General features: G+C 36.3%; 7 protein-coding genes across 7 annotated transcripts; 4 read left to right on the top strand and 3 right to left on the bottom strand.

The window, feature by feature from the left end:
* Nucleotides 1-1203: 1203 nt before the first annotated feature.
* Nucleotides 1204-2230, top strand: GCK72_019045 (uncharacterized protein; the record flags this gene model as incomplete). The annotated part of the gene is made up of 4 exons (XM_003115604.2): nt 1204-1250; nt 1301-1787; nt 1881-2043; nt 2094-2230. The coding sequence occupies 4 exons, from the start codon at nt 1204-1206 to the stop codon at nt 2228-2230; spliced, it is 834 nt and encodes a 277-aa protein (XP_003115652.2).
* A 4616-nt stretch (nt 2231-6846) lies between these two features.
* On the top strand, nt 6847-9325 carry GCK72_019044 (uncharacterized protein; the record flags this gene model as incomplete). Its single annotated transcript, XM_003115767.2, has 6 exons — nt 6847-6877; nt 6949-7083; nt 7152-7387; nt 7437-7547; nt 7695-9055; nt 9139-9325. The coding sequence occupies 6 exons, from the start codon at nt 6847-6849 to the stop codon at nt 9323-9325; spliced, it is 2061 nt and encodes a 686-aa protein (XP_003115815.2).
* Nucleotides 9326-10152: 827 nt separating this feature from the next.
* Nucleotides 10153-11677, bottom strand: GCK72_019043 (uncharacterized protein; the record flags this gene model as incomplete). Its single annotated transcript, XM_053732856.1, has 6 exons — nt 10153-10400; nt 10453-10663; nt 10710-11024; nt 11074-11240; nt 11284-11342; nt 11541-11677. The coding sequence occupies 6 exons, from the start codon at nt 11675-11677 to the stop codon at nt 10153-10155; spliced, it is 1137 nt and encodes a 378-aa protein (XP_053581769.1).
* A 1447-nt stretch (nt 11678-13124) lies between these two features.
* Nucleotides 13125-14528, top strand: GCK72_019042 (uncharacterized protein; the record flags this gene model as incomplete). The annotated part of the gene is made up of 7 exons (XM_003115408.2): nt 13125-13264; nt 13314-13505; nt 13548-13692; nt 13743-14027; nt 14108-14214; nt 14258-14390; nt 14439-14528. 7 exons carry the CDS (start codon nt 13125-13127, stop codon nt 14526-14528), a joined length of 1092 nt encoding a protein of 363 aa, XP_003115456.2.
* Nucleotides 14529-14582: 54 nt separating this feature from the next.
* Nucleotides 14583-16328, bottom strand: GCK72_019041 (uncharacterized protein; the record flags this gene model as incomplete). Its single annotated transcript, XM_003115422.2, has 9 exons — nt 14583-14830; nt 14881-15097; nt 15147-15362; nt 15459-15566; nt 15611-15709; nt 15760-15848; nt 15919-15977; nt 16027-16107; nt 16153-16328. 9 exons carry the CDS (start codon nt 16326-16328, stop codon nt 14583-14585), a joined length of 1293 nt encoding a protein of 430 aa, XP_003115470.2.
* A 1122-nt stretch (nt 16329-17450) lies between these two features.
* GCK72_019040 (uncharacterized protein) lies at nt 17451-19930 on the top strand (the record flags this gene model as incomplete). Its single annotated transcript, XM_053732855.1, has 9 exons — nt 17451-17491; nt 17547-17692; nt 17739-18227; nt 18274-18390; nt 18868-18985; nt 19031-19176; nt 19219-19545; nt 19608-19716; nt 19765-19930. 9 exons carry the CDS (start codon nt 17451-17453, stop codon nt 19928-19930), a joined length of 1659 nt encoding a protein of 552 aa, XP_053581768.1.
* An 86-nt stretch (nt 19931-20016) lies between these two features.
* GCK72_019039 (uncharacterized protein) lies at nt 20017-21327 on the bottom strand (the record flags this gene model as incomplete). The annotated part of the gene is made up of 4 exons (XM_053732854.1): nt 20017-20271; nt 20364-20705; nt 20896-21050; nt 21168-21327. 4 exons carry the CDS (start codon nt 21325-21327, stop codon nt 20017-20019), a joined length of 912 nt encoding a protein of 303 aa, XP_053581767.1.
* Between the last annotated feature and the right edge of the window lie 728 nt (nt 21328-22055).

Genomic DNA, 22055 nt, shown 5'->3' with positions numbered 1-22055 from the left:
TCGCCTCGAAACAAGCCTGCCATTCAATAATTGGTATCTTTTTCTGCCATCTGACCACCCTTCCAGCTGGTATAATCAACTGAGATATACCAGAAGCTGCTTCTGTTTTTCATCTTTTGATAGAGAGATAGTGAGAGACGCAGACAATCATACCAACAGTAAGAAGAAGAAGAAGTGTATGGGCGGGAAAAATAAAAAAAAGAAGAAGCTGTGAGAAGAGAGGAGATGCCTATTAGACTAGAATACCAGACCTATTGGCGACAATCAGAAAGAACCAAGAATGTGGACTTTCAACAGAATGATCAGTAAACCACCAGAATATTCTGGAAACAGAGCTTTTTTCATTCCGGATCAACGAAATGAGGTGAGTCTGCATTGTTAGAAAAATGAATCCGCCTGTTTCATTTGTTCTTTTGTAATTTTGTTTTCTAAGACTAATTCTTGAATACTCTTAACATTCCTTTTCCAATTCTATATTTGCTTTATTGACCCCAAAATTCTAATGATTTTCTCATATTAAAATTCTTCCATTTGATTATCAAGATGATATTTGGAAGTGCCAAAAATATACTACTAGTTAAACATTTCTACTGAATCATTCTTGAAGATTTTCTAAAATTTACATTCATCTGAATCTCTCGGATCTTCCATTTGTTTGATGTTTTTCCTATTACTTTCAGTTTTTGAAATTTTTCTGCGACATTCCTTTTCAAGTCATTCAATTTACTACCTAATTGCAAATGGGCTTTTGGCAGTGTGTCGGAACTCGTTTTTTGACAGCTTCTATGTCGCAATAGAAGCTAGATAACGATCTCGAGATAGTAGTTCAAAAAAAAATGTACTGGTGAAGGGAAAGGAGAAAAGAAAGTGTGTGATTTGAATAAAAGTCAATTAGAATCAAAGGGGAAACATGTGGCATGAATTCATTATATTTTTATAACACTTTTGAACCGGAAGAACCTTTCTTGAGACTGGAAATGACTGAAAATGTCTGCAAACCGTAACCATAGCAAACGCGCTCTATCGCTATGCATTAGAGAACAGAGACGGCAGAGAAAATAGAGGGAATCCCATTATTTTCTGAAGATTTATGTTTGGTTTTTGTCTATTTTTACAGTTTTTTGTTCTTTTTCAATCTATTGTTCAAAAAATTTAAAATTAATCTGTGTTTAAATATTGATTTTCAGTAGAAATTTTTCATAAATGGCTGACAACAACCGAAAAAGAAATCATAATCATTGGAATCAAAAGTAAGCTTTTTTTCCTACTATATCGAAGTTCTATTCTTTTCAATTTTCAGAGTAAAGCAGAAATCAGTTGAAGCTGGAGTAACTGGTCTCTTTTTCTCATGTGAAGGACACGAGAAACAGGCACTTCAAGAAGCGTACAGCATTATCGATGAACTTTTAGAAGATCCTCAGATTTCTACGGCTCCCGAAGTTGTTCCCGAAGATGTCAAGGCTTCAGAAGCTAAGCCAGAAGTCGATGTTGGAGATGACTCAGATGAGGATATTGCCGACGCACTGAAAAAAGCGTGTGATGATCAACGACAAGCGAAACCTGGAAATGGAAAACCTGGGAAAAAAGAACGGAGATGTATTCAACGACCGACTGGAGTCAAAAATTGTATTTTTGTTAGTGTGAAGAATGCTAAAATCGAACTTTTGGCCGAAAAAATGGTAGATTTAACACAGAAAGCTCCGAGATGTCGATATCTTCAAAGAGTTTATCCAGTAGAACACACGATGGCAGTGGATTTATCAAAAATGAACGAAGTATTAATGAAAGTAAGTGACATCTTCTTTGTTGCTAATGTATTAGTTCAGGGTTACTAATTTCAAAGTTGAGAGAGTAATGAGTCTAGTAAAGAGTCCTTTCAGGTTATTTCGGACACACTGAAACCTAATGACGAAGGAAAACTTCCTACATACTCAGTGGAATTCAAAGCACGAAATAACGATTCTGTGGCACGAGCTTCTGTCCTTCAAATGGTCGATGACGCAATTTGTGTGTTGGCTCCAGCAGCAAGAGTGAATTTGAATCGTTAGTTTGTTTGACAATATGTCTTCAATATGAAACCACTGTAACTCCAGATGCCGACGTCACATTCTTCGTTCAAGTATCTCGTACAACAATCATGATCGGAGTTTGCCGTCAGTTCTACGACCGGAGGAAGTACAGCCTGCGTCCCGTGAAGGCCGTCACCAATGCAGTCACCGCAGCCGAATAACCCGCTCACCGCCGCCTCCTCTACGCACTCGTCTCCCTTCTTCATCAGCGCCTCATTGGCTCAGTGGCAGAGCGTCTGTCTAGTAAACAGAAGGTCGCTGGTTCGATTCCAGCATGAGGCACCGAAACTTTTTGCCTTTACTCAGTTTGTTTTAGTTTCCTAATTTTTGACTCAATTTATAACATTTTCTCTGATATATGTCTTATTTTTTTTGTTACTTGTTGAACTCTGAAAAGCTTTTTTTAACAGAATTCCTTCTTGTATCAGTATCCAATGACGTGAGAACCAAGGGTCGACCCTTGCTCGATTCCCGTTCCATGCTGCTCATGATCGCGAAAAAAAAGTGCGAGAACCCGAAAAATCCAGCTCATTTTCTCTCGCCATTTTCTCTGCTTCATCTCGAACAGTTCATGCTATTTCTTTGAGTTGTCAAACAAACCGAGTAGTTACACGCACTATCGAAAGAGGCTGCGCGGGGAGGTAGTAGCACTCGGGAAAACTCATTGTGGGAGAACAAAATGAGTTTACTCTGAAATTTGTGCTTCCGTTATTTTCTGGTATTTTTCAGCTGTGAATTTTTCTAAGCGTTCAAATTACCAAAATGTGACATAAGTGTGGTAGCCCGATGAACCTACTCCACTCACTTTCAATTAAAACTCATTATCTGAAGTAGGGAATGATCTAGAGAAAAAATTAGGAAAAAACAGAAGTACCATGTGAACTTTCCTATTAAAAATTTTTAATTTAAAATCAAATTTCCAACTTCATTTTTCTGCTTTTCTAATTTCGAAAGGCCTTCAATTAGAATAGCATCAGATATTAGAAGGTAAATAAACAGGAAAAGAGTAAAATAAAACAAATTGATTGATGACACACACTACTATTCAGCCGTTTTTTCATCTCCTTCTCCTTGTTTTCATTGGCTTCCTTCATCCTCTTCTTCTTCTTCCTCATCTTTTCTTTTTCTTCCCTATCATCATCTTCTTTTTATTTCTCTTCTTCTTCTCTTCCAACGGCTAGACCACTAGCACCTAGTATTTACGTAGTGAGTGTATATGTTTGTTTTCCAGAAAAATATAGACAGATTTCTCAATGTGTACGAATAAATATAGTTCAACTATCTGCCGAAAACTCAATATTTTAGTTTGTGCTTCTCGAGTCTGTCTGTGTGTCTGTATATCCAGAAGAGAAAATCAGTTACAGTAATCCTTCTTAGTGCTTTCTAGTTTCTCATATTGTTCATCTAAAGGCTTTTATCTTCTATTTACACCAGACTTCGTGATACTCTTCTCTTCCACTATTTTCCGTTGACGATGATCACAAGGTTACTTCTTACATTTCACCATGACAACCTACACGAGGAGAGGTACAATTTGGCTTATTCGATTGTTGTTATTCAATTTCTGTTAGAGATGTTTAACAAGGTTCTGAAAGCATGACAATGATATGTCCAACTGACCTATATTACCCTGAACTAGAAAAAGAAGAAGAACCTTCTATCTCCGCGAGCCGACTTTGCAGACGTTCTCGTTCGTTTCGCTTATCTATCATGCAAATTGCAAGTGAACCACAAAGTGTCACTTGCTTGTCACTTTACGAAAAAAGGGAATACGAATAATAAATGGGACTTCGAGAGCATCGTCTTCTCGTTTTTGAGACAAAAAGAGAGAAACGAGATGGGGTGAAAAGATTTGTTTGTTTTTGACCGAAACTTGACTCTTTGAGTTTTTAGTTCTTGACACTTTTCGCGGCTCTTTTCATTTTTTTTCCTCGCGCAAGGATTTTCTTTTTCACTTCTCCATGTTTTCAAATGGCTTTTCACCGTGAAGTTCGAATAGTACACGGATTCTAGCAGTCTGCTAGAAATGTAGTTTCTAACTTTCGTTCCCCTAAAACTTTGAACTCCAGAATCTCCAAACTTCTCAAATTCCTCCCGAATGTCAACTACCATCCATCTCCTGTCACCCTTTCTCCTTTCCTATTCTTTTTCATTCTCTGTTCCAAAATACATTGAAAAGAAATAGAAGAAGAGCACCTCACTTAATCCCCAGAAATGGAATGTGAGAGAATCAAAATGGGAACCCTTTTCTCCTCTCCCCTCATTCGTTTTTCTCTAAACACCCTCTCCTCTTCTACTTCTTTATTCCTTTTTTGCGTTTTCCTCTTCTCCAAAAATTCTCAGTTTCTGTATGTCTGTGTATCCGAATGTCCATTGATATTTTCGTTTCCTTTGAGTACTCTATATGGACTCACTTCCTATTCCTCTCATGTTTTTTTTCTATTTCTTACTACTAGTTAGTTAGCCCTCTCTACCCTTGAAAGGCTATATGCCTACATGTTTTTTTCTTATTTTCCTTTTCCTTTCCTCCTTTTTCCGCATAGAAACAAAAAACCAAAAACACATATAATTCTATGCTTCGCCTTTTTTTTGTCTATAGCTCATACTCATATTCCATTTTCTCCCTTCCTCGCTGTTAGTCCTGCTTCTTTTTCGTAGTTTTTGGTTCATGACTGCGGATGTGTTTTTTTGTATCGTCTGTTTTTAAGAATGAGAAGGCTCTGTTTTCAAAATAAAAATATTTGATAACCTCGGTATAAGAATTATTAATTAAGCATCTACGGGGAACAGAATAACGTCCGTAGACAGCTAACAACTATTTCCCGAAGTCTAGACGATGATATACCGAATATTTATCTATTAACTGTTCACAAAATCAGTAAATATTTTTCACAATCCTATTGGTGACAAATGCTGAAATTGAGTTTTGTCTGTTTCTCCTTTCTTTCCGATTCTCAAAATATAGAATCACCATTTCTAGCGAAAAGTACACAAAATCAAAAAATAAGATGACCTAGATACAATAAGTCAGGCGGTCAAAAGTAAGTAGGGTACTCTTCAAACATTCCAGTTTACCACATTCAAGGCCGTTTTTTCTCTTTCTTTTTTTCAATAAAAGTTGTCTTTTGTCTTTTTATTTTCAGAAAGAAATATGTTCCACTTCAACTTTTTTCGGTTCTCTTCCGCTTCATTCTCTCTCCAAATTACTTTCAACTATTTTGAAATCACATCAATTCCCTCCCGTCTCTCATTTCCCTCTAAACTCAAAAAATTGCGAGCTTTTTCTTACTATTTTACCCTCCCGATCTCATTCGGTATTCCATTCCATCACTTTTTCTCCTCCCCCTTCCCATGACATTTCCAAAATGCGAGGAATTTCGAACCCATTTCACTCACTCTCTTTTTCCTTCCCATCACTTCCTTTTTTCTTCCATTTCATTCTCTCTACTCCACTTCTTTTTGGTTTTTCCAACGAAACGGCTTTTTTCTGGAATAATGTATTCCGAAGATGGATATGTATGGAGTGGGCTTCTTCCTTTTGTTTTGACTCATTTTGCGTGAAAAAACCAAAATGAAGTTTTAGTCGGTTTCTAGTTGTCTAAATCTCTTCTGTTTGTTCTTCTTCTCCTTCCACTTTGAAAGACTTTCGAAAAGTACCATATTCTACACTTTCACTCGTTCTTCTAAACCTTTTTCATTCTGTCTGATCAGTCTACAATTCTGAAGATGTAGGTTCAGAATCTATCCCAACCTAACTCAGAACGTTTTGTCGAGGTCATCACTGAAGATTTTAATGTTCGAAGTCTCATAGAAAAATGAGTAATTCCAAAATTAACAGTTCCGGTGAACCTAGAGTCGTAAGACAAGATTTTGAATCCCCCCATATCTCACACCATTCTCTTATCTAACTATCTAAATCTCTCTTTCACTTTCTCTCTCTCACATTTTGTTTCTTTTCGACCTACCGATCTCATTTCTATTACTACATACTTCCACTTTCCATGTTTCCTACAAGTACTAACTGTCTATCTAAAACTACATTCTTCATGCCATTCCATTTTTTCTTCTTTGCTTGTCCTCTCTTCCTCTAATCGTCATAATAATTTTACCCTTCCTCATTTCTCCATCATTCTTCTATTGTTCACCTTGTTCAATTCGAAAGAGGGGGTCATAATGATGATGATGACTAGGGGGACAAAAAATGGACGGTTCACAATGCGGTTCAAGGTTGGGAACATTATTTTGATGGCTTTCTGGTGAAATTTGGTGGCGGATTGTTTGAGAGATTTTGGCTAAGGTTATGTCATTCTTTGTGAAGATCGTGATCACGAAAAAGTTCGTTTCCCTGACGGAAGAAAAATATTTTAAAATCCAATTTCAATCTGAAGCCCCATCCGTACTTTGTCCTCCTACAGCTTCCCACCCACTTTTCTGCTCTCAAAAGTTGTGTCAAAGTCCGAAAATCTATCACAAAGAAGCCTCTATCAACATCTGAAACCCCATCAGGATTCCCCAATTCAATTTTCGTCAACTTTTCTGTTAATCACGCGATTTTGCCACCATCATCAGGGAGCAATGTCCAATTTTTGTTTCTTCCATTTTTCCTGTGCTCCACTTTCTATTTGTGTTCTCAGTTTCTCTTATCAGACCATTCTCTCCATTTGTTTAGTTTAAAATTGAAAGTTTTCTATTAAACAGTTTCACTTGGAATCAAAATTTTACTGTAATTCCATTTCAGCAAAATCATTTAACCAATTCATCTATCACTTCCAATCTTATGCCTCCCGTCTACGCCAGAGCTATTTTCGGTATGTTACCGTAGTTCATATTTCCATAGGGATTTGAATGATGAAGAACAGAGACTGAACAATTTTTCCAGGCTCCTTCCCAACAGTTCAACAAGTTCGGGTCGATCATGGCGAGAAATTTCTGACGGATGCGATGGAGGAGATGGATATCAGGGCTCAATCTCAATCAAAACGGGTGAAAGTCGTGCCATTCGAAGAGTTTGAACGTAAGTTCTTGTCTTATCGAAATTTTTAAATCCATTCAATAGTTCTTGAAACAAAAATCATGTTTCAGTGGTTTCCAACAGTATGGGAAATCGTGTTGAGTTCGAAAATCAGAAGCAACCATCTGAAATAATGAGACAAATGCAAATTCTCAGAGAAGATGAGGAATTATGTGATGTCGAGTTGAGTATCGATGGCTTCGTGATTCGTGCTCATCGATATATTCTTGCTGCAGCTAGTCCATATTTCAAGGCGATGTTCACAAATCGGATGGCAGAAATGAAAAAGATGACAATTGAGTTACAAGTAAGTTCTCTTTTGGTTCTTTGCTCTAAAATCAATTTCTAATTTTTAGGACATTCCTCGAGAATCCGTCGAAATCCTGGTGAACTACATCTACACTGACAAAATTGCGATAACTATCCATAACGTGCATCAGCTTATTTTTACAGCTACAGTACTCCAGGTAAGACTGAAAAGGGAGAAAAGTAAAAAAAAACTCTCGGTGTTATCAGCAGTTCTTCATTGAGGAAAAGTGTTGATGCCGTATGGCTTCACTCAGTTTCTAGTCTGAACGTTTTGTGTCGAAACATCTGAAAATGTGTCGTTCCAGATGGACGAAATCATCGGAGCATGCCAAGAATTTCTCGCAACAATGATCACTTCTCACAACTGTCTTGCCCTTCATCATTTTGCCGAAACCTACAATTGTACAACTCTCATATCCTCAACCGATGACTTTGCCGCAGATAAATTCTCGTGTATTCGAAAAAGTCCAGACTTCAAAACTATCTCGTTTAGTCATTTGAAACGACTTCTTAATAGATATGATTTGAATGTTTGTGAAGAACAAGAAGTCTTCGAATCGATCATTTATTGGATTGACTCAGATCCGAAAGAGAGATTACAGTACCTTCCGGAGCTGTTTGAAACTGTGAGACTTCATTTAATCGAGTGGAATTACCTCTGCGAAGTGATAAAACCAAATCGATATGTCAAAGAAAGTCGAGAATGTCGAGATATTATCTCATTGGCTGTATTCGAGGCAATGTCATTTCAGAAGAATAAAAAGAAAGAGAAGGATTCAAATGTATATGAAGATAATCATGAGAACACTTTGGAATATTCTGCAGCTTCTATGTCAGAATCCGTGCAGTCATTGACCACAACCTTCCCAGTTCTTTGTTCCCTGAGTCCTGCTCCCTCCAAAATACGGAAATCAGTAGCTGGAATCATATTCTGTGCAGGAGGTCGTGGAACCGCTGGTGGCCCATTCAGTAGTGTTGAGGCATACGATTGGAGAAAGAATCAATGGTTCCCTGTACCTGATATGATGTCGAAACGAAGACATGTTGGTGTTGTGAGTGCTCATGGAAATTTATATGCGATTGGAGGACATGATGGAGATAGTCATCTGGCGACAGCAGAAGTATTCAAACCTTCCAGTAATCTGTGGAAGAGAATTTCTTCTATGAAGACAGCCAGACGAGGTATTGCAGTTGCATCGATTGGAGCTGCAATATATGCAGTTGGAGGATTAGATGATACGACGTGTTACAAAACCGTTGAGAGATATGATATAGAATCAGATGAATGGAGCACAGCAGCTGATATGAAGGTTCAAAGAGGAGGAGTAGGAGTGGCCGTTCTGAAGAATTATCTGTTTGCAATCGGAGGAAATGATGGAACATCTTCATTGGATACTTGTGAACGATTCGATCCATTAGTTGATAAATGGAAAATTATTGCTAGAATGCAGTATCGAAGAGCTGGATCAGGAGTATGTGTTCTCGATGGATATTTGTATGCAATTGGAGGATTCGATGATAATGCTCCACTGGCTTCTTGTGAAAGATATGATGCAGATATTGATAAATGGCATACACTGGCCAATATGGCTAGTCCAAGAGGCGGAGTTGGTGTTGCAGCGATGGGAGGAAAAGTGTATGCAATTGGTGGACATGATGGATCGAGGTGAGAAAGAAAAAACTATTCTTCTATGATAAAAACAAATTTCTCTAGTGTTGTGCCTCCAATTGTTTCTGTATTTGTTCCAGGTACCTAAACACGGTTGAATGCTATGATCCAGTCACTAATTGCTGGCGTGAAGCTGCAGATATTCAAGAATGTCGTGCAGGTGCTGGAGTCGCATGGGCAAATGTTCGAATACATCAACTTGGACGATCATCCTCCAACATGTGTGATTCTGGATGTGCCCCATCTGGAGGTGCATACTGTATCTAAATTCATTTTATAGGTTTAAACACCGAATTATCGAAGAATTTTTGTGAATATAGACAGGGTTGACTATTCTGTTCCCATTGATTTTATTGATTTACAACACCGGTTTTTGCATTCTACTTGATTGATATAAATCTGTTTTTGCCATGATCCTGAACACTTGTACAGTCACTCGATGGTTCATCGAATCACAAAACGTAACTGCTTTTTTATTCAGATGAAACTTAATTATGGTAATGTGTGAAGTTATGAAAATGAATAAAAAACAAGCTTACATCAAGTTGTCGATTATGGCTTTCAAAACCATAAAAATCGATAAAATGAACAAAGCAAAGTAACAAGTGAAAACGAGTAAAGACGGTGTGAAAATGTTTTGAAGTTTTGGAATACACTCCGACTTTTTTGAAGGAACAGGATTGGGCACATCTATTACAGTCGAATAGGATAAAGGTGGAGCAGATGGCTGGACAGTAGTTGAAATACACGGATAGACATGATATAAATCAGTAGTTGACTTTTTATAGTCACAGGAAGACTGTGGTGGTATCTCGACCATCTCGAGTAAACTGCCAACTCAGAGGAGCGGGGCTTTTTAAATGAGAAGAAAGCAACAACAAAAAACAAACATTTTCAAAACATCCTGTGTGTATGTAGGAGAAGAATGTTGTTTTGATAAGATATACTTTTTTAGAGTAAATGTAAACTTTATGTCATAATTGCAAAATAATTCAATTCCGTTTCATCAGTAGAGGAACTGAAATGACTTGTGTGATAAGTTGTATCAATAGAACAAATTTTAAATAAATTCTACATAGGAAAAGATTCAACATTCAGATGTCATACAAGTCAGGTTCAGAGAGATCGACGGTGAATACTTTGAAAATTCGAACAATCTCCATCCGATTTTTGAGTTCTGCATGAAAATTGATGAGGGAATTCACAATTTTAGTGAGTTTTATGAGACGACCCGCGTAGTTCAGGGAGTTTCCATTCGTTTTATAGTACGAATGAAGGTTGTCAGCAAGCTCATCCCGCACTTTTTCAGATAATTCTAACACTGAGCCTTGCATCGATTTTCCTATAAAACCAGACCTTTGGACTAAAACAAAACTTCGTCATAACAGTCTCACCTGCAATCTGCCAACTCATTTCACTGAGCATAAACGCCATTTCGGTAGACGTAGGCTTCAAGTCTTGCAGGGGTTTTGCTATTCGCAGGAACATTGATCTCCATACATCACGAAAACACTTTGTGAGTTTCTCGTCAGTTTCATCCGAAATTTCAGAAAATTTCAGTTGAAGAGCGATAGTAACCAGATTTTGGTCATTCAAAGCAAACTTCTGGAATGCAAATGTTGAAAATAATCATTTGGAGTATAGAACAAACTTCGTGAGTGATAGCTTCGTCTCCGAACATTTCCAATGAAATCTGATATCTTTCGAATTTTCTCCAAATATTCCAGACTAACTTGAAAAATTGATACTTTTGATCTTCTTGAAGTTTTTGAAAATCTGGAGAATACGAGAGCCAGCGAGCCACAACAAACATCTGTTTTTTGAAAATTTCGAACAGATTTATGATTGGTAAAATGACGAGATGTTTCATCTCATTTTCTGGTTTCTGTTTATTCCTCCATTCTCGTAATGCATATTCGGAGAGCTCCAGTTTGTTCATTTTCTCAGATTCCGGAGATGTGGATTTCTGGAATCAAGGTACTTCATGTAAAAGAGGATATTCGTTTAGAGCTTACATATTTTAAAATTTCACAAATTTCTCTTTTCATTGAGCTGACATCAACTACTCGATTTGGCTTGCCTTTCAATTCATAAGGTTGATCCAAATTCTCTACAGAAATCCTCTTTTTTCTTTTTTCTTGGCTTCTTGGTGTGGTGAACGAATCTCTGTATCTTTGCACATCTGAAACACAAATAGATGTCAGAAGTTCTTGAATAACTCTCACTTTCAGGAGTCATTCCTAGAGTCACACATCTTTTGTATCGACAGGATTTCAAGTGATATCTGAAAAAATTTTAAACTTGAGTCCCAAAATATCAGTCAACCTGTCATCCGGTTTGATAAGACAACTGCCATTATCTTTTCTGCATAAGTACTTATTCTGTCGGTTTTCTACTATTGTTCTCCTGAAAAACTGCAAAAAGATTGTTTGAATTTCTTATGATTGAGAAAATAAACGAGCCCAAACTCGAAATAGCTAACCTGAAAAAAGCAGCACAAGCTCTACAAGTCATCACTCCAAAATGAATTCCATGAGCTGGAACTTGGCATATTTCACATGATGTCAATGTATTTTCAGTGTTCAAGTCAGATTTAGAAGTACTTGGAATGGAGGTCATTCTGAATGTTCGGAAAGTCTGCAAAAGTAGAGAATGAGTGCAAAGAAAGGAGTCATTACATTATTTGGACAGATTGCTTTGAATATTTTAGAGGGAAGGACAAATTGGTAAAAGGTAGACTATCGACATGTTTCTTTTCTATTTTCCTGCTGCGTCTCTTCTGATTATTACTTTCTCTTATTTGTTCAGCGTCTACAGCGTGGTCCTTGGCTAGACTGGCTACACTACACGCAGTTCATTCAGACACAGAATGAACACAAAGTTAATTCTCAATGGATAGAGACTGATGTAATGTGTCCTATTGAGCTGAGATAGGATAATAGGTTTAGATGGTCACAAAACTGGTCGAAATCATATATTAGTGTTGATTTATTTAGTTCAATAACGACTATGAATAATTATTTTCAGAAGAAAAATCAGTTCATTACGCGGCAAAGACATGCCAGGAAACACACTATGTACAGGAAGATGGATAAACAAATCTGGACCGTGCTTTCCATTAAACAGTTCACATATCTAAAATTCAAAGTATCTACAGTTCAAGATTGAAAAACAATCTTTTTGAGATTCAGTAAATATATGTTTCATTTTTCCGACTATGATAAAGAACTTGTTTTTCGAAATTTCAGATCTAACACTTCATTGGATTCATAATATTGAAAAATGATATTTCTCTGTTTGAATCATTCCAATTTGAATATAGCTATCAATAATGTGAAAGTAGGTCAGTTTTGTTCAGATAAATAAAGTGAAGAAAACAAAAATATCAAGGTTAGATAATCGGAGAGTGACGAAAAAGGAAATGACTTTTAATGATAGTCATTTGTTCTTTTCTTTTCATTCTCAAGAACCGATGACTCATACATTACTTGCTTTCAAAAGTTTTGATGTAAACTTTCGCAAATATTCAAATTTGAACTGTTTAAGGAAAACATTGTTTCTGTATTTTAGTTATATCATACCTATATCGAAATTCCAAATAAACAGTCCGAATAAATCAATGTTTCAGTGGCAGTAGAATTGCCTATAACATTTCTCCTGCGTCTCTGTTCTATCAGCTCACTCTAGCTCCGTTCTGTCTCTGCGTCTATGTAGCCATTTTCTAGTTTTATTCTAGCACTACGTTCCCCAGGTGATTCTCATAACGACACACCCCCATACACCCACAGAGAATCGTATTTTGTTTTTTGAGAGCTGAGATTTCGACTATATAAAGCATGAATTCATAACATGCCGTTATCTTGTTTTATTCAACTTCTTCTAGAGATTTCGGAAATTATGAAATAATATTTTCATTAAAATGCTGATAACTACCTTTTTATTGGCACGAATTTGTCCATTTGGCTGTTTTAGTCTCTCCCTTTTAACACCGAAAATCTATTGTCAAGCTGCATTAGGAACCAAGAGTTATAAAGTTTCCTGCATTCAGATTATATTTATTTCAGGAATGCTCCGGCGAGTCCATGAAATCCTTTCTAAGAAATTTCCAAAATGGGTGTTCGAAGAGCGTACCGAGCCATTGGATTGGTCCATTTTACCAGTGGAGATGAAACGAGAGATTGTGAAACATACGGATTTTGAAACAAAGTCTGTCAAAGAATTAAAATCTTGGAATACTTCTATATCCGTTTTCTAGATGCCGCCTTCGCCAATGTTCCGTTCAAGATAAGCAGATTGTTGATTCTTTGAAAGTTTCAATTCCCCTCGTTCGAATAGAAACTGACAGAAACTACATGTCTGTTATGATTTGCGAGAACAGAAATAGAGTCGTGAGAGTTGATTTGAAGAAGAAAAATAAGAGATTGAGGAAGAAGTTCACAATGAAAATGTATGTGATTTGAGAAATTATTTGTATAATTTTTGATTTCAGTAGTGATAACATTCATGGTTCTAATGCTAAGGAAGTTTGTTCAAATTGCGAATCCGAAGCTATTTTTGAAAGTCTTCTCAAATCAGTCTACCGTGACAACGTAACCATTGAGACGTTGAATCTCAGCCTGAAATATCCCAATGATGTAAGTGACTCTTCTAAACACAGTAGTTCACTAACAATTGAAAGTTTAAGATTATCACCAAATACCTCGACATTCATTACCGTGAAGTAATTGGACCCCGTCGCAGAACTAAAATTCTATGCAGCGATTTGGATTTCCTCATTGCTCAAGTGCACTTTCTGCCAGTTGATGAGACGAGAGTCATCAACAATTTGGTGACTAACTATGAAGAAGGAAGAATTATGATGGCTGGAAAGAAGTATAATGTTTCTCCGATGGGTCATTTTGCAAGTATTGGAGTGACGTCATTCTGGAAACCAAGTTTGTTGGCATGCAATTTGGGTGCTCTTATTGCTGTGGGTTGTTATTATTCGCTATTTCGACTTTTATTTTCCAATCTGAGAAAACAGAATTTATGACCTTAACTTAACTATAGGGAATCATCTGGAAGATTAACACAGAGATGGAATGCTACTACATTCCCGGACTACGTGTTCCGGAGTATCAAGAGTACTGTGACCGGTTTGAAGGGCGGATCACGAAGTGAGAAAACTCTTATTAAAGAGTAAAATCATGATCATTTCAGACACAATGACATTCTAGTCCTTCATATACCTGCAAGAGACCCAGATAACAACCAGAAGTTGATTATTAAAATGAATAAATGTGGAGTTGTAATCGAGAAAAGACGATTCGAAGACGTTCCCGTGTTTGAGAAGGTGGGCGTGATATTAACTTTTCTAGTAATCTGAAATACTATTTTTCAGGATAAGTGTATTCTTGACTGGATGTGTGCCAGCTGTGATAAGTCTGTGGAGAGTTGGTATTTCAGAGCAAAACACGGAATTGAAAATTAATTTATTTTCTGCGTCGTGATAACACATAAATTGTCTTTTTTACGCACTTGATTTTTATCCTTCAAAAAAATCTGGATCCGAAAGTTCGACGTTGAAAAAGTCAAATACATTAGCCAACTCGATTGTAATTTTTCGTTCCATTTGAAGTCGTTTCACAATATTCACAACACTCATCAGTTTCACAAGTCTACCCGCATAATTAGATCGTCGTTTGATTTGGAGATAATGATTATGGAGGTTATCGGCTAGTTCCTCCTGTTGAATTTCTGCTATTTCCATCACTTTTCCTTGTAATGATTGACCTGAAAGTTGGAGTTTCATGTACACAAAATCAGAAATCGTAAGGTCTCACCCGCTAACTGCCAGCTCAACTGACTCAACATATAGGCCATTTCCATTGATGATGGCTCCAAATATGCCAGTTGAACACCAGTCTGTTCGAACATTTTCCGGACTGAATCCCGGAATAAACCACCCATAAAAGTAGCTGATAAAGGCCAATCCGTAATTTTGGATATATCTATGGATAGCTTCGGTGTCACGTAATACTTGTCAGAGATAGCAAATTTCTGAAATATTGAAATTACATGAAGTGACTGAAAAAAAGTAAAATCTGACCATGACATGACCAGGAGTTTTCCTTCCAAACATTTGAACAGACATCTCAACTCTTTCGAATCGTCTCCAGACATTCCATACCACTTTGAACATTCTATATTTTTCAGGTGATTCCAACTTTTGAAAATATGGACAGTGAGACAACCACGTGGCAATCACTAGCATTTGGTCTTCACACATTGAAAACATTTCTTGGATTGTCAGTTTGGAGATCATCTGAAAATGATATAGAACTTTTACAGTGATCTTTGCATGAGATTTCACAGGAATTTCGAAATCAAAAAACATTGCAGTTTGGCTTTTGTTTCTAACCTCCATTTGCTCCTCCGGTTTTTGTTTCAATCTCCATTCTTTCAACGCATGTTCCAACCTTTCCAAGTTGTTCATTTTTTTCAGTTTTGGGTGATCCCCGATCTTTTTCTAAAAAGATGAAATTTATTCAGTATATCTATCACAAATCTTACATCATTCAGTATTTTTTGAATCTTTCCGGAGAGTATTGTTACATCGACAATTCGTTTTGGTTTGGTAATCAAAAGATGAGGTGGTGGGAAGGCATGTCTCTGCAAATTAAGAAAGTTTGAAGGTCTCTGATTCAACATTTCTAGCCAACCTTAGCAGGAACCCTATCCTCTTCATCTTCACTATCCTTATCTTTTCTCTTTCTTGCCTCTGGAAATGGATCTCGATTCCATTGGACATCTGAATAGATAAAGAAACTAATTATTCATTCTTTATGACTTCTGTCTTCCTCTTATGACTTGTGACTCACTTTCGGCTGTCATTCCCATCACAACACATTTATTGTATCTGCATAGTCTACATTGATATCTGGAAGAAGATAAACGATTTTTGAATAAGGATAGGAAACCTTTATTACCTGTCACTAGTGTTAACTGCACACGCGTTGTGGCCTCCACGACATTTGTATTTCTTGGTGCGAGACATAACTATTGTTCGTCTGTAAAGTTTTATGAGGATATCTGTATACAAAAAATTATTTTACCTGAAGAAAGCGGCACATGCCCTGCAACTTGCCACACCGAAGTGAACACCATGAGCTGTCAATTCACATATTCGACAGGTAGAATCTTCATTCGAGCATTCAGAGTTTTCAGAAGACCCAGAAGCTTCTGACTTTTCAGAACACAAGTTAGGAGACGTTGACGGATCAGAAGACATTGGACCGAATATTGTTAAGAGACTGATCTAAGAGGTAACGGGGGCGCAAGAAGGGGCAGAGACCCCAAGACAGGAAGACAGTCATAAAAGACACGAAACAAGAAAATGTGTAGGAGGGAGTGAAAACGGACACAAATCACAAGAAATGAGTATATGTCTTGTTGACCAAACTAACTGTTCTCTTCGGCAAATCAAAAATCGGGGCCTGGTGGAAAAAGTGTAGATAGAAGGGGGCGATCGAGGTGTGATATAGGTGAAGGAAGATGATGAATATTGTCTAGTTTGTAGTCAATGTGACAAAATCGAACTTGCTATCAAACGAAAATGAGTCGGAGGTGTGGTTTGAAGTTTGTTTTATCGATAAAGATCAAAATGATACCAAAAGTTGCAGAAATCAACTGTAAATGCATGCAACGTGTTATGTTAATACTAGATCGAAGCTACAAGAAGAATCGCGTCTAAACTATTATTTTTAATATAAAAAGGATAGACTGGGCCAAGTTCAAATCACAAACAAAAATGTTGATTTAAAACCTGTGTCACCCTTCTATTGGGCACAGTTTTTTGTTACGACGAAGAATGATCTCTCTAGAACACAGAATCACATCAAATTGGCCAATGATAATGATTTGCTTTGATCAAAAACGTAACTACTACTATGCCTATATATAACTGAAAACAAATTGAAGATCCGAACTAGAACCAAAATCAGTTCTCAGAAGCAATCAGTTCAATTCTTACGAAATGCAGAGAAAAATTATGTGATTTTTCCGAAGTACGTCTCACTTTTCGACCCCAAACATATAATCAAATATAAATGACTAGGTATGGCATGTCTACTCAAGTAATTTATTCTAAATATCGCAGAGAACTAAAAAATTCAATCAAGCTAACTACGTTTTTTGTCTGTTGACATTCGTTTATTTTTCTATTTTTATTTGAATGACTTCTAGTCAACTTCTTCAAGAATACTATGCACGTAATTATACAATAAATTGTCCCGAATTGACTTATTTTAATAGTAATGAATTCTTTACAAGAACTACTCTTATTCTATCTCCATTCTCTATTATTTTGGGAAGTTACGGAATTCTGGTAATTTTAATAGGGACGCCAATACATATGAAAAGTGTCAAATGGTATTTATTTCATTATCATATCATGTTAGTTGGTTATTATTCTATTTACCATTAAAAAATTTTCAAAAAATTATTCCAGAACTTTCTTCATCGAGTTAACCCTAAACAATCTCATTGCACCATTGGTTTTTCTTCCATCTGCTGCAGTATATCCCAATGGACTTCTCATTGATTTAGGATTTCCTTTCAAATTAGTGATGTACATAGCTGATATTAGTTTTATCGGTAGGCTTTTATTTAATCTAAGTCTAACATATTGTTCAATATTCAGCTCTCTCCTTATCTATGCTCATGATATTCGAAAACCGTCAAAGCCAAATTGTGACAATTCCATATAGAATGACTCGACCCTCAACTAAGCTTATTTTCTACGCCTGCCATTATATGTTTTTCCCAGTTTTACCTCTTTTCTACTACCTTGATGATTTTGATCAAAGCGCTGCTAAACTAGAAATTCTAGAAATTATTCCTTGCCCAGAACCTCATTTTTTTCTTGAACGGACTCAAATTGTAACTGTGAAGATGGAGTTATCGTCTACTATTAGTAGCCTGATGGTATTATACTATACTATCATTATTCTTTTTTATGCAATTCAAAGTGGTTATTACTTGCTGAAAAGGCCAACTTCTTACACTTCTGACTCAATGCGACTCATGCAAAGAAAGTTTTTCTTCATTCTGTCAATTCAAATAGTTGTTCCAATTTTCTTTTTGTTTATCCCAAATGCGATATATTATGGTGTGTCCACGGCTGACCAATGTAAGTTTTGCAGAAAATGAGAACAATCTTATTGCAAAATTTCCAGTTGTCAGTAGTATGACTGTAATATTTGTTAGTCTTCATGGTATGATATCTAGTATTTGTCTTATTGTACTTCACAAACCGTATCGAGATTTCACTTGGGATCAATCGATTGGAAGATGTATTGAAAGTCCACGAAAAGCTTCTGCTGGTAGAAGTGTCAGACCAAATACTGTGACTGTTTTTTGAACAGATAAACTTTTGGGAATGTTATTAATGAGTTTGAAACTGAGGTATCGACAATGATTGCAATCTTGTGAAATGCGGAATCTTTCGTAACAACATTCAATTTTTCTATAAACTCTGCAAAACGCTGAAATTTTAAATTCCAGAAACATTATGATGTGTTACTTCCGAAAAAACTTATAAAGGATCGAAACACTGTGATTATAACTTGTTGCAGGTGATTTTGTTTTTGTTGTTGTTTCCTGTCAGGTGTAAATTTGACAAAGAATCCCACTGGTTTATATTTTAAAACATATTTTTCTCTATTTGTCTATGTCTTTATCACCCCTACAGGAATACTTTCTGAATAACTATTCGATAAACTGTCCGACTACAACATATTTTCGGAGTAATGAGTTTTTTGCTCTTTCAGTTCATATTCTTTCACCGTTCTCTGTTATTTTGGGAGTTTATGGAATTATTGTGATAGTGGTTGCCACCCCAAAATCTATGGAAAGTGCTAAATGGTTCATACTTCATTTACATGTAGCGTGAGTACAATTGATATTATATAACGTTTATCATAAAAGTTCCAGAACATTTTACATAGAAGTAGTCATAAATGTTATGCTCATGCCGTTCATGTTCCTACCAACTGGCGCCATCTATTCTTCTGGACTTCTGATGCAAACCGGATTTTCTTTTAAGATTGGACATATTATTGGACAAGAAGCATTTCCAGGTGACACTATCATAGTGAAATAAAAACAATTCTAAGTTTCAGAATACGGGCTCGCAATCTTAATGCTCTATGAAAACCGACACAGTCTCATCACAACTATACCGTATAGAATAACAAGAAAACGTTCCAAAGTTGCATTTTATACGATTCACTACTTGACGGCAATGATTGTACTCGTCATATTTTACATGGAAATTGTAGACAATGAGACAGAGAAACTGAAAACTTTACAAGTGATCTCTTGTCCAGATGTTCATTTCTTTGACGAGAAAACTAAAATTTTGAGTACTAATGTATCAATTGTCTATATATGTGGAGGATCAGAAGTGCTGTATTTCTGTGGAATAACTGGAATTTTTGCACTTCAAAGTAGTTATTATTTACTGAAAAGACCAAATTTGTCAGTCTCTGAAAAGACGAGGAATCTACAGAAGCGGTTCTTCTTCACATTATCCGTACAGTTAACAATCCCCTTGGTAGTTTTATTCATTCCACTGTTGATATTTTATGTGACAATTTCAAATGGAATAATAGAGCAATGTAAGTTCTTATTGCTGGAACCTTTACTTTAAGTTTGAAAGAGTCCAGTCCTCAACGCACTAGTAGTTATCACTTTCTCGTTTCATGGGATCATATCAAGTACATCTTTGATCCTACTTCACAAACCGTATCGCAACTTCACGTGGAACAGATCGATCGGAAGATGGATGAGAGATTCATCGTCTCAAAGTGTGGAACCAAGTTTCAAACCTAGTGCCATAATTATCTTGTGAAATGAAATAAAACCGTTTCTTTAATGTTTTGAAAAACATATACAGACAATGAATATTCAGAAAATAATTAATGTTTCGCTAGCGTAAAAACAGGTTGACTTGATTTCTTCTTACTATCCTCTACTTTTGAACTTCTTCTTACGAGTAACTCCACGAAAATAATCGATTCAATGGTTCGTCCAACTTGTTTGAGCATTGCAGTGACAGGGCCTGTTGAAGTGTATTCAACTAGTGGAGAATTTGGGAACTGATTTGCAAGAAATGAAGGAATACAATCAAAAATGAAGATGACAAAAGCATCAATTAGGGCTAGTCGATTAGCCTGAAATTGGAAAAAGATGGTTATGAAAAAGTTGGAATACGTAATCATCGAATACGGGATTACTGTAATCTAAATTGATTCAACAGACCCACCCTTGTTGCTGCAACCGAATTCTTCAATCGTTTAGAGAAGATGATCAGTTTTACGCACAAAATAACAGTGAAGACAATGATGATTGGAAAAATGACAGACTTATAAGATGTCCACCACGAGTAGCCACACGAATTCAGTGTGCATGGAAAAGCAACACATGTATCCGGAATTGAATGGGAGTTCATTCCACAGATGACAAAAATTACAAAGTCCTCAACGCCGGTGAATAAAATGGGAAGGATGAGAATGAAGAAATTTGGGACAGAGGGCCGAATGTTATGATATTTGATAGGAACGGAAGTCGCCTGAAATGGAGTTACGATATTAGGAACAGAAACAATCTGAAATTATAGTTTTTTAATGATCTGATTTCGTTTTTATTTTAATTTAATAATTCATCTTCTGTGTGGTTTTAGACGAACAAACTTTCAAATTATTCAACCACCCAAGCGTTAGCAACTTCCCAACACATCTCTTTACCTTTTCCAATTTGCAAAACAAAAAGCTTAAAAATCAACCTACTCAACTAACCAGTAATCGATCCAATACAACAAGAAGAATCAGAAATGTCCTTGCAGCACTTGCGTTTGAGAATGGAAGTCCCAGCCAGAAAAGAGCGGAGTTACTGATGAAAAAGGCATTTTCGTAGAGAGCAAATCCAAGAATAAAGAATGAGTACAAGAAATCTGAAAAAGAAGAGGTACTGTATTCTTAAAATTGAACCTGTTGATGAGTTTTCCTGCCACTCCTTTGTCAAAAAAGTTTTCAAAGAGGGTCAGAGATTCAAAAAATAAACAACTTACAGGATAATCCAAAGAATACATCAATATAAAACCGGAAATAGAATAGCGGAATATCATGTTTTTTCTTTCTTGTACTGAACAATAAGAATGCATTCAATAACACAACGAACACGGAAGCGATTGTTCCTATCAACGTAACGATGAATGCTGACGAGTTCATGAAACCAGAATAATGTATGCGTACAAACACGATGTTATTTTCCTCCTTATCTGAATTCTAGACTTTTTCATGCACTGGGTCGGCGTGAGAGCATGTCTCATTAGTCAGATGGGAGGAAAAACGAAGACAGGAGAGAGTAAAGAGTTTTGGGAAACGGCGTGATTGGACTTTGGTACGGGTACAATGTATTTAATCTTGTCGAGTGACTTTTGAAGATCTAGAGAGAAAGAATATAATATATATATAGCTCAGAGAATTGAAAAATAGGTTTTCGGGTAGGTTCTTGAATTATCAGAATAATTGGAAGTGGGAGTTAAAAACACATCTGGAACACTGAGAAATTCTGCACAACATTTTGGATAATGTAATTTTTTCTGTTCCTTATTCAAAAATATAAGAAAGCCAGAATTTGGAAATTTTTGATTTTGATTAACAAAATACGAAAAACTTAAAAATTCCTGTGACTGCTCACAGGAAAACCACCAAATGTAGATAATTCTGTTGGGGAGTTCCAGTAAAATAACAACTATACGTTGTTTCCAGTTTTACCTAAGATAAAGCTTATGTTTTCTGAAACTTTACACCATTGATAAAATAAATACGTGAACTTTATTAGAAAATCAGAAACACAGAATCGGAAACATTGCCAACTTTGTGAAAAACAAATGAAAAAAAAATTATATCAGATTTGCTGTCTATCCCCATAAGAACCGAGAGTCAAAACACAG

Source organism: Caenorhabditis remanei, chromosome V (assembly GCF_010183535.1).
Source record: "Caenorhabditis remanei strain PX506 chromosome V, whole genome shotgun sequence".
In the NCBI taxonomy this organism is placed as follows: Eukaryota; Metazoa; Nematoda; class Chromadorea; order Rhabditida; family Rhabditidae; genus Caenorhabditis; species Caenorhabditis remanei.
Note: the sequence above shows the minus strand (reverse complement) of the source record. Positions and strands in the feature narration are given on the sequence as shown.